The 12,054-nt window shown below is 49.0% G+C and overlaps 1 protein-coding gene across 1 annotated transcript in view; it reads right to left on the bottom strand.

The window, feature by feature from the left end:
- Positions 1-2,219: 2,219 nt before the first annotated feature.
- Vps37b (VPS37B subunit of ESCRT-I) overlaps positions 2,220-12,054 on the bottom strand; it is a 31,494-nt gene continuing 21,659 nt past the window's right edge. Inside the window, exons 2-4 of the mRNA XM_026402978.2 lie at positions 7,378-7,549; positions 5,370-5,452; positions 2,220-4,552 (exon numbers count right to left, since the gene is read on the bottom strand). Of these exons, the coding sequence (XP_026258763.2) occupies positions 4,061-4,552; positions 5,370-5,452; positions 7,378-7,549 (747 nt within the window). The 3' untranslated portion in view covers positions 2,220-4,060. The remainder of the gene's footprint in view (positions 4,553-5,369; positions 5,453-7,377; positions 7,550-12,054) is intronic.

The raw sequence follows: 12,054 nt of genomic DNA, 5'->3' as shown, positions 1-12,054 counted from the left end.
TCCCCAGTGCCCCAGTGAGGGGCTGCATCTGCCTCTTCATTGTTCCTGGGACATGCATTCCCTCTACAGGTCCTGGACAGTGAGACTGTGGGTGTACTTGGGACACAGGAACCTCACCAGTGCTGCTGCCAGTTCTACCAGAGCGGCTCCACTGTGATTTACGTGACTCACACCCTCCTCTAATGCAGGAGGCCAAGTCAGAGGCCATCACCATTCCCAGCCTGGAACCCCTGATCTGGGGCCAGTAGCTAGTCCCAGCCTATCTGAGACCATGCATCTTTGGACAAAGGAGGGTGGCTGCTGACTGGTTCGGCAAATTCTGGGATCTAGTGTGGATCAGGACCCTGCCTCCCGGCTGGTCTGCACTCAACCATCATGGCCACATTACAGCCCTTCCATTAGCACTTCAGGGCTTCCAGGTTCTAGAAAGCACAGCCAGCCTTGCCAGCACATGATCCCCAGAAGCATGCTCCAGAGGGAAGGCTGAGGGGTGACCACTGCAAAATCACTGTATCTACTGGACAAAAGGACAGTGTGGTTCAGTGGAGAGTGTAAAGCAGAGCTGCTCAGATTCTGGGCCTCCCCCAGGTCCCTGCCCCTGGGCACAGGGCTTACATGCCCAGGCAGGCTGTGTGGGAGGACAAGAAACTCTGTGAAAGTGCTCTACCAATGAATCCCCACAGGATGTGGTCATGTGGATGGAGCGTTCCTTTTCCTAATGGCTTAGCCACAGAAACTCCTCCCACCTGTGTACAGCATCTTGATTGTGAGACAGGAAGCTCAGAACACTTTTTGTACCAGGGGTTGAACCCAGGGACAGTTAACCATTGAGCCATATCCCCTGCCCTTTAGACAGGGTCCCACTAAGTTTCTTGGGGCCTACTAATTGCTAAGGCTGGCTTTGAACTTGCACTCCTGCCTCAGCCTTCTAGCATAGACACTCACTGGGATTAAAGGTGTGTGCCACCTCGCCCAGGCAGAATGCTTTCTAAAAGCCAAGGACTAAAAGCTGACATGGGCTGGGGTTGTGGCTCATGTGGTAGAGCACTTGCCTGGCACACGTGGGGCACTGGGTTCAATTTTCAGCACCACATAGAAATAAAATAAGGGTACAGGGTCCACCTACAACTAAAACAATACATAAAAGTGACATGAGCTAATTTAGTGATCCAAGGAAACGATCTGACATTAAGTCCTCGATGATCAAATCTTGAACTGAGACCACCTCAAGTGTCCTGCACTAGAAATCAGAAGCCTACCTACCATATGAGATCAGTGGCTGTCCCTCCTAGACCCAAAAAGGGCCAAAGGAAGGGAGGAGAGCATCCACAATCTCACTGTGAAGTCTCATCCTCATTGGGGAAGGGATACAGATTTGACAGCTTCCTATCAGCCACTGGGGAAAAAACTACCAAATTCTTTTCTTCAAAGGCAAACTGATTTCTCAAAAGCTTTCCTCTTCCTAATAGCTTAGCTACAGAAATTCCTCCCACCTGTGGCACAGGATGGTGGGCCCATGAGGACATGGGTACACAGCTCAACCAGGGGCAATATGCACAGATACACAGCTCAGGGCTGAGGGTGCGGCTCAATAATAAAGCACTTGCCTAGCCTGCACCAGACTGGCGCACCCTCAGAGCCAGGGGTGAGGGGAGTACAGCTTAGCCAGGGGTGGTGACACACAAAGGAACAGGCACACAGCTCAACCAAGGGTGGTGGGCAAGTGAGGGCATGGCATGCAACTCAGCCAGGGGCAGTGAGCACAGGTACACAGCTCAGGAAAGGAAGGAGGGCACTCAAAGATGGACACATAGCTCTGCAAAGGAGGCAAGGTCCCTCCTTCCTACCTCATCCAGCCCTGGTGTGGAGATCTTCATGTCCCCTTGAAACACCTCCTCGTCAGCACTCAAAGCAAAATGTCAGGGCCACTGAAATCCATTTGACAATCAGAAATGTTTGAAGTAGTCTCCACCACTTGCCATGTGGGCAGAAGCCAGGGGAAGCCCAAACCCCAAGGTCATCTCCAGCAGCCCACCCTAGCACTGCAGCTGCGATCCTGAAGACACATTTCTTACAGCAGGAACGAGCTTCTTCCCATCCAATATTGCTGTTAGTGCTGGGAACCCCCGGTATTAAAGGTGTGTGAAGAGCCTTCAGCCTCCCATGACTTTGTTTTCAACTCTAAGAACAGCGGCACAGCTGGCATCCCTGCTGGACTCTGGTCACCGATGCTCCAGAATCCAACACTTCACAGGCATTCCCAGGCGAGGAAGTGACAGAACTATCATTCATCATTCTCAATTTATTAAAAAGGGTCCTACATTTTTACAATCAGGAACAGACGAGGCCCCGGACAGCAATGGCAAAGACAGCCTGGCAGCCCCCTCACAACACCCACACAGAGTTCATGTCTGGCTGGAGCCCACAACCAAGCTGTGGGCACTCCCAGTGAGGCCAGCAGCAGAGGTATTCAGGGGAGGACGATGGCAGCACTCACCCAAGATTCACAGAACATGGCGAGCCCTCCTGATTGGCATGGCAGTGAATCATCCTACACAGTCCTCTCTCTCTTTACAGGACAGTTATAATACAGTAGAGTTCAAGTCCAAGAGGAGAGTACGGTAACTGAGGACAAAGGCTGGTGGCCCTGCCTATGGCCCACTGCAACAGGTCAGGCCCTGGCTGCCTAACATAGGTGACAGGGTAAGGGTGGGGCTCCAAGTTCCAATGAGCACACAGGTCTCTGTGAGATGCTATCCCTCCCCAGCTGGGCCCTGGGAATTCTGCAAATGTGGCACCTGTAGTCAAGATCCCAGAGAGGAAGGAAGAGATGGTGTATGATGCATATCCCATGGGAGTGGGCTTTCTCCAAATCCCTCCAGTGCCCTTGCCCAGCACCTGCAGCACCACCAGGCCCTGGGCCCACCTGCCTTGAGGCCCAGCTGCCTGCCAGCCAGAAGCAGAGAATACTGGCTGAGAGTATCCTGGTTGACAGTGGCCAGACTTTCTTCCCACCTGTCACAAACAAGCCCTTACAGGAATACAGGGCTGCCAGGGCCTGGCATGGCCCATGGGCCCACAGGGCAGCCATGGCCGGCACCTTGCAGGTGTCTGAGTCCTGGCACCAGGTGAAGCTAAGGCACAGCACGGGCACCTGTAGGTGTGACCGTGTACTGTTTGCAGGAAAAGAAATTGCATTTACTTCATTTGCATTTTGATCTATTCAAAACAATATTTGTATTTTAAAAGTTTCCCTGAATATCTTGTTTCAAAAAAGTTCTTTCCCAATATAAAACAGGTAAATTACACATGTAGTAAAAATACCAGGGGAGTATTTCTTCACAGAAACCTTCAGGGGCTAGCTCGGGGCAAAAGCGAAGAGCTGGGAACAGCGTGTTGTGCAAAGTCCAGCTCACACACTCACACCCGGGGCCACTCCTACCCGGGCCTTGGAACAGGAGTGAGCCAAGTACAAGCACTGCCCATGGCTCTGAAGCATGAGAAGCAGCCAGGTTTGGGGGGAAGAAGGGGTGACGGTGATGACAGCTCCAGACAGACTCAGCAGGCAGCGCAGCTGTGCCTTGTGGCCAGCCATGGGCATGACCGCTGGGCTGGCTGACACAGACCTGTCTTTTTCCAGGGCCACAGCAGCTAGTGGAGTGAGACACAGCACTGTCTTCTGAAAATAACAAGACATAATTAGCCATGCTTATTAAATAGGGCTGCAACATCAGGACCAAGACTTGAAATGGGAGTTGAAGAGAGGCTTTTTCCTTCCCAAATGCACAAGTTCATCAACACTACGGTACTTGGACACCACACCCAGGATGTACACAGCAAGTTGCACAGGCCTGCCGGGCCGCACCTGCGAGCACACACTGCCTGGGTGCACAAAACCTGGGCCTCTACTCCTAAACCACTGGCCTACAGTTCTAAAGCCAGATGGGACACTGGCCCAGGGTTCCCAAGCCCTTGGCCCAACAGTCAGAGCTCAGAGCCTCTGTGTGCAGAACCTGGCAAGGCAGGCAGAGGGCGTCTCCCAGAAGGACAGCTCTGGTGCTCACTGCAGGATGAAGCCTGGCTGGTGAGGAGGCAGCCGGGGTGGGGGTCTCTGGGGGAGCGCTGGAGGGTACGGCGACACGAACTGCGCAGAGAATCCTTGCTGAGGAGGAAGGCCCACCCGAGGGGGCAAGGGTGGGCACTGTAATCCTGGGTACGGAATGGCCTGTCCTGAGCCCATGGCAGCAGTAAATGGGGTGGCTAAACGTCCAGCAGGCACCGGGGGCGGGGGCGGGGGGATGCGCCGAGGCACAACAGAGGGGGGCCCGCTGGCCTCCAGGGCTGGGTAGGGCAGAGAAGCAGCAGGCACAGGCTCAGGAACCCTGGGCGGCAGTGGGGCCGCGACCTGCGGGAGTCTCTGGCCCTTCAGCACCAGCTCCTGCAGCTTCTCAACCTTCACTCGTCGCATGTGGGCCAATTTCCGCTTGCTCTGGTAGACGTCAATGAAGGCATCTAGAGGAAGCTCTCCATCCAGAAACTTCTCTGCCATGTTCTGAAAGAGGCAGAAGAAACTTGGTTATAGGGCAGGCAGGCTGTTAGGAAGAGAGCCCCCTTCGCAGCTCAGGGAGTACTTCAGTCTTTCCCCTTGGTAATGACTTGAGGTGCCCGTGTGCTGCCACTTGGTCAGCAATGTAGGCTCAGGAGGTGCGCCTTGGTAAGAGCCAATGGGAGGCAAGCTGGTGGTCCTGCCTTGGGCCCCACTTCCCCAAACCACAAGCCCAAACAGGCAGTAGGCCAGGCAGGACCCAACCTTACAATAAAGGGGCAGCACTCCAAGTTGCTGGATTGCCTGGCACAGAGGGGGCACCACTGCCCTAGTTCAGCTTTTTCTAGCTAAGTCAGCTGAAACCCAAGTCCTCCTGGCTTTCCCCTTGGCTGCACCCTGACAGACCTGCTTGTGTCCATCAGGGTCTCCCCAAAGCCTACTGGTTCATCAGACCAGCACAGACTGACCTGGCCACACACTGCCTGCCCCGACTTGCATGACATTCAGCCCTGATGTTTCCCCATCCCCTGGTATTCACTTGGACATATCCAAAAGGCTGTGCAGCCACCAGGTGACCCACAGCACAGCAGATGGTAGCTGGGTTGCTGGCACCCGTGACATCAGTGCTGGTTCAATGTGACTGTACACCCTTGCTTGGACCTGGACTTCACTGCCCTGGGGCTCCCCGGGCCCCTCTCTCTGGCACCTGCCTGGACAATGACACCTACTTGTACTACCTCCTCCTGCCCACAGAGGGAGGGCTCACTGTCCTGGAGAAAGCAGACCTGCTGACCTGGGCCTCCGCTAAAGCGATTGGCCTTACCTCGGTGTCTTCCTCAATCTTAGCCCCTTCTGCTTGAAGAAGCGCTAACAGGGTCTCCAAGGAAGCACTGTTAGACTGTTTATCTGAAAGAAGTAAGAGTCATGACAGTAAAGGGCATCTCCACCCAGACACCATCCCACTTCCCTGTCAAAAATCTTCACTAGAAGTCAATGGAAGATCTCACCCCTGAGAGCTGACTCCCCAGGAAGCTGAGGCAAAGGCCTAAATCCACCAGAAGAACAGCAACACAAAACAAGTATCAAGGTGGCCAGCATTATCACACAACAGGACTCCCAATGTCACCATCTGTCCCACAGAGTGGGCTGTTTTTGAACATACAATAGAAATACTGTAATCACGTGGCCTTACATTTCCAATTTTTAAGTGATAACTGACCAAGTGCATTATCACACAACAGGACTCCCGATGTCACCATCTGTCCCACAGAGTGGGCTGTTTTTGAACATACAATAGAAATACCGTAATCACGTGGCCTTACATTTCCAATTTTTAAGTGATAACTGATCAAGCGCACACATACATGAAGTGTGTGACTCAAATCCTAACGTATGTACAAACCTGACAGACATTTCCTAAGGGATCCCCATGCCCATGCCCAGCCATGTTTTGGACACTGACCTCCACCCCCACAGGCAAGCTCTGCACTGTGTTGGCTTCTCTCACTCATTACTGCATCTGAGATCAAGGTCTTGCACACATCACTGATCCCGTTCCCTTCAATGATGTGTGGCAGTCCACTGCGTCAACATCACAGTTTACCTATCATTCTGTAGATGGACCTTTGGATTATTTCCAAATTTAGCTATTATCAATAAAACCACATGCCCCCCCCTTTTTTTTTAAACTTATCTTCTGAAAGACATAAACATCCACTTGTTAGGTGTCCCCAGGGGCTGGACAGCCATGTCAGAGTGTGCACAGTAAATCTCAGCAGGTTCTGCCAACGACTTTTCCAAGGTGGCTCCAGCAACGTACGCTCCTAGGCATGAGTTCACAGCCTCACCAGTACCTGGCATCGCCAGTCTTTCCTTTTCTCTACTTGGGGCGGGTGTGTAAGAGTAAATTTTTACCTCTAACAAATAAACACACCAGACACCACTGTAAATCTCACTGAAGAGGATGATTTTTAATGCAATTTCATTTAACTTCAATGTCCCCCTGAAAGCTCTCAAAAGCACTCTGTGGACTCTCAATGACATTCAATTCCTATACCTCTTTGTTATGACTGCAAATTAAAGTGTGACATTAAAATAATAAATTTTTTATAAATACCTCTATATGCAGTGCTGAGGATCAAACTCAGTGTGCCACATGCATGCCAGGCAAGCACTCCACCGCTGAACTACAACCCCAGCCCCTAACATGATATTTTCTACCATCAACTTTGAAAGTCAAATATACAGTAAAATGTTCGTTGAATAATTCAGAAAACTGCCTTTTTTCTATGCTATTTGGGGAAGTGGAATCTTGATTGCTAATCCCCAGATCTTTTTGTTTTTTCTTTCAAGACAGGGTCTCAGTGCTGAGGCTGGCCTGAAATTTGCGATACTTTTGCCTTGGTCTCTGGAATCACTGGCATAAACCATTGCAACAGGCTAGAATCTTCAATCTAAAAAGTAGTAAGTTTCTTCTAAACTGGCAAAACAATTTTTATTTTTTGTAGTACTAGGGATTGAAGCCAGGGGTGCAATACCACTAAGTTATATACCAGCTGCAGTGCACCCCCACCTCCATTTTGTTCCTCTCTCAATTTCTTTTTGAGACAGTGTCTTGCTCGACTGTCCAGACTGGCCTTGAACTTGCAATCCTGCCTCCGCCTCCAGAGACACTGGGGTTACGGGGTGTAGATCGGCGCCTGGCCTGGCAACACCATTCTATATACAAACTACTGCTTTGCTGCATCAGAGTCATGTCTTAATTTGATATTTTTCCATAATATTTCTTTCCTAGTGGGAAAACAGCTTGAAATCCCCCTGAAAAAAATTACCTAATTTGGTCTTCTTTATCTGATAGGCTTCAAAGAGAACCTGGAGCTCCTGGTACTTTTGGGTTAAGTGTGCTTTCCGAGTGTCCAGTTGGGGCTGATATAAAAGGTTTCCCTCTGCCAGGCTCCGGTTGCTGGCAAGTGTCATTTCTTTGTTAAGCTGAAGAGTCTGCGTCTATAAGAAACACACAAGATGATGAGAACCACAGCATATTAATTCATGGAAGGCCTCAGGGTCCCTGTGCCACCCCCACGAGCCTGCTCTTCCTTGCTGGTCCAGGATGGCACTACATGCTGGGCAGATGCTGCCGGCCCAGACCCAAGTCCCACTAGTCAGAGGGATGTCATGTGGATGCTGCTCCCCATTCTAAGGCCAGCTTCCTTTCCAACATGTTTCCAGGATGGGCTTTGTCCTGGGACTCCAAGCAGAGCTTTCACTGCAATGATTCACTGTGACTTGAATTCTTTACTACCCTCCTGTGCTCACAGAAGTCAACAGCTATAAAGACACAGGGCTGGATTTGTTCAAAACAAATTTCTGCTGCTCAAGAGGAAGAATCACTTTTATCAGAGGGAGACCAGTTTGCATAATGTCAGCGCATGATTCCTAATCAGGCATAGAGATGAGACAAGCCAGCTGAGACACCTTCAGAAAGAACCAAGTTGACCGCATCCCCCCTCATCGTCTTTCCCATAACCAGCCCTTCCAGGCTTTCCCCATCAGCAAAGCTGACTCCCCAAGGTGGGGAGGACTTATTTTATCCAACAAGGGCCTCCTGTAGTCCTCTTAAATGATGAGAACAGGCTATCTGGTAGGTAAAGAAGGCCACCTGTACTGCCGCAGTCTGGCTGGGCACAATTTAGGAGCCACTTGTCAAAAGAAATGAACTTTATTTTTGGAAAACACATACCGCACCACACAGCTCTTCAGGAAAACCCTCTGAGCCCAACTGCCACCACCGGCTTCCTACAAGCCTCTCAACCTCCCCCACTCACTCCTCCTGCTCTTGAGGCTGATTGGCTGGGTCGCATGGGCGGAGCCAAAAAGTCCCCCAATGAGCAGCTCCTTGGTCTGAAAGGGCGGGAAACAACCCAATGAACATCACCGCAGAGAAGCCAATCAGTTGGCAGCTAGAAGTTTGCTGGGACAGCTGTGAGCCAATTATCAGCTGGCAGCCGGTGCTGGCAGCTGGAAGTTTGCTGGGGCCCCTTCGGCTATGGCTCTCAACACTGTACAGACCTCCAAGGTGAGAGGTGCAATGGGAAGTCTGAGGAAAAGGGAAGGTCAAAACTGAGATGGTGTGCTTAAGGAAAAAAAAAATCCACACTGTCGTTCTCTTCTATCACTTGCGATCTGCTCCTCTACCATGGCCTACGGCAGCCATCTCGCTTTCTGCATTTGAAGCTTCAACAACAATTCTTTCCCCAGGTCACATCTGTGTTTCCCTTTAAGGAGCTCTTCTTAGCCACACCCTAGTCATCTCATTTTCCCCTTAATGTTTTCTACCACCCCACCCAGTCTACAGTTCACTACTACTTCCTTCCTTTTGATACTTTTGGATATAGCTTCTTCCATTCCCCCCACCTCCCACCACACCCATTTATTACTCTTGCAAAGTTCCCAGGAGACAGACACAGGCAGGCAGGCAGGCAGATGCACAGACACAGACAGACAGACACACACACACACAGTATAGGGACTCATCAAACCACCAAAACAAAGGAAGAAGAAGAAAAAAAGCAATGTCTCAATCAGGAGATCCCTTACCACTGAGCAGAAGGACTCTACTCAGCAGATAATCTGTTTCTCCCAGACAAAGTCAAGCTAGGCCCAAAGTCCATGAAAAATTAGCCTGAAAGGATTTCAATCACAGAGGAGCTCAATACTATAAAAACTGGGAACATTCTCTCCAAAATTAATGTGGCAGCAACATTCACATCTTGTTCTGCTGCTTTTAGCAAGCAAGGAAGGTCTTGGAGGTAGAAAGACCTACTTTAACCTGGGTTCCTGGGAGGCAAGAGGAGCTCCTGCTCCCAGCCCCCCCACCACCACCTTCCACATCCTCCAGAACAGTGTGCTCTTTGCTTTGTGGGCTTTACATACCAAGGTCCTGCAGGGAAGTCTTTCCTTCAATTGTTAAGTCTTTTGAAAGACCAAACAAAACTAAACCATTGTATAGTCACTCTGGAAAACAGCTGGGCATTTTTTTTTATATCTATAAACTAAACACATTAACTACCATATCACCCAGAAATTACTAATCCTGGGAATTCATCCCAGAAAAATGAAAGTTTACGTACAAAAACCTGCACATGAATGCTCTCAAAGGCTTAATAGCCTAAATCCTGAAGCAGGTTTTAGGTGTCTTTCACCAGGTGAATGGTTAAATAAACTGTGCCCATACAACCACACCATGGAATAGTACTCAGCAATTAAAAAAAAGAGAACACACTAATCAAACACAAGACACTGAGAAAAAGCTACAGGGAATTACATGGAGCACCAACATGAAATTAATCCCCAAAGACCATGTGCTTCATGATTCCATGTACATGGAATTCTTGAAAAACACAATCATGTAAATGGAAAATGGGGAGGGGGCAATGCTCTATGTGCTGTACCCTGGTGGGATCAGGGTCAATAAATACTCTGGCTGCGAAAATTCAGTGTACTAGAATTTCACCCAATTCTGCCACTGGGGTAAATAAGGCAAAGGGGACACAAGGTCTCAGTATTATTTCTTACAGATGCATCCAGATCTATGATCCTCTCAAGTTAACTATTGCTGATATCTTTCCCTCCCATTGGCCTCACCTCATGGACAGTTAGGACCAGGACATGGGCTCCTGCTCCCAGACCTGCTAGTCTATGTACTTTATTATTCTGATTTCAATCAATTCTTCATTCAATAAATATTAATTGAGCAAATATTACTTGTCAGGCTCTGAATTCAGAGAAGTGGGAACATGCCTGTGTCAACAGAGCTGAACACATCAGCCCCAAAATTGGCAAACAAGTCTCGGGCACTTGGGTCTCCTCTTCCTTCAAGTTCATCCTCTCAGAGACCTCCCTGGTCATCCTATCTACACCAGCAGCCACTCTGTCACAACACTTACTTATTTCATCAGTGAGACTCAAATTTGGTTTCATGCTGTCAGTCTCTCATTTTGGAACATGAGCTGCATGTCTGTTGTCTCTGGCCTAGTGGGTCATCTGGGACACAGCAATCCCACCTCAAAGACGTGCTGAATGAGTTATGAGCCCCACCCCTACCCAAAAAAGCCAAAAGTCATTTGAGGCAAAGTCTAGTTAAAGAAAGTGGATAACAAAACAGAGTAAAATGTAGGGGCTGGGGATGTAGCTCGGTGTTAGAGTGCTTGCCTGACATACAAAAGGCCCTGGGTTCTACTCCCAGTACTGCAAAAAAGAAAAAAAAGAAAAAAGAAAAAAACATGAGCTGTGTTTGTTAAGGAATAAGAGCCTCAGATCCATTATGCAACAGATGGGCTCCCCTAATAAGGTCACTTGAGAATGAGGCTTTGTTGGGATGCATGGGGGTTACTCTTAGGGTAATTCCAAAAGCAGAATTTCCCTGAAAGCCCTAAGGAAGGGCAGCACAGTAAGTGTAGGTCTCCCAAGGAGACCCCTGGAAAGGCAGCAACACTCAAGCATTGAATACCAAAATAAATAAACAAATAAATTCCAGGTGATTCCAATATATAGCTAGGCTGAAAAACATGGCTTCAAATGCATTGTAAAATGCATCTTCCAAAAGAAAAATATATATTTTTCCTGCAGAATATAAATCAAGTTGAAATCACCTGCTCTACACATTAGAAAAGCCCTGTAAGAAAGAAACAGAAACACAGGCTATAAGCAAAAGGCAATTCATTTGAACAGATCACACAAAGACAAAGGCACCAGCCAGCAAGGGGCCAAAGGACTCCAGATGAGGACAACCAAAGACTGCTACATGGGACCTGATTTTTCATACCCTTTGGGGATTCAGACATTTTCATACCGACACATCTGGCACTACATCCAGAGCACTCTCGGGGTGGATCACAGCAGCAGGGCCAGGGCTAGGGCAAGGGCCATGTGCTAAGGGCCAGTAGAGCTTTTCCTAAGCCCGGGAATGGCCCAGAACACTCCTGTGATGCTGCCTTAGAGGGAGGAAAAGACTTGCTCCTCAATATTCTTTTCCCTTGTTTCAGTTGAGGAAAATGAGGAACACCCACTTTTGCTCATCTACAAAGCAAAGGCAAGCTGGCCAGGACAAGACCAGCACCCCCAAGAACGCAGATAAACACCTCAGTAAGGCGCAAGTGGCAGCCTGATTTTCACCCTCTCAGACTAATGCCTCCGTGCCTATAACCAAATCTGTACTATCAATCAGCAGAGCGGGCCACTGTATTTTAGGAACCAGACTAGAAAATACAGTAACTTGCTTCACGTCCTCTTCTTCGTGGTAGGTACCAACATACCTGAAACCGAAAAGAGCAGTGCCAACTTGATCTTTCTCATGATTCTTTTTGTTAACCATAAAGAAATCTTTTCAGGAAATAATAATTTCTCTGTGGTAAAGAAACATGTTTATAAATGCATCCAGTTTCACTTCAGTTTCCTTTTTTCTTCTAAAGAAAAATGAGATGCACAATACCAGCACTTATAGTTACGCT

Source organism: Urocitellus parryii, chromosome 3 (genome assembly GCF_045843805.1).
Source record: "Urocitellus parryii isolate mUroPar1 chromosome 3, mUroPar1.hap1, whole genome shotgun sequence".
NCBI lineage: Eukaryota > Metazoa > Chordata > Mammalia > Rodentia > Sciuridae > Urocitellus > Urocitellus parryii.
Note: the sequence above shows the minus strand (reverse complement) of the source record. Positions and strands in the feature narration are given on the sequence as shown.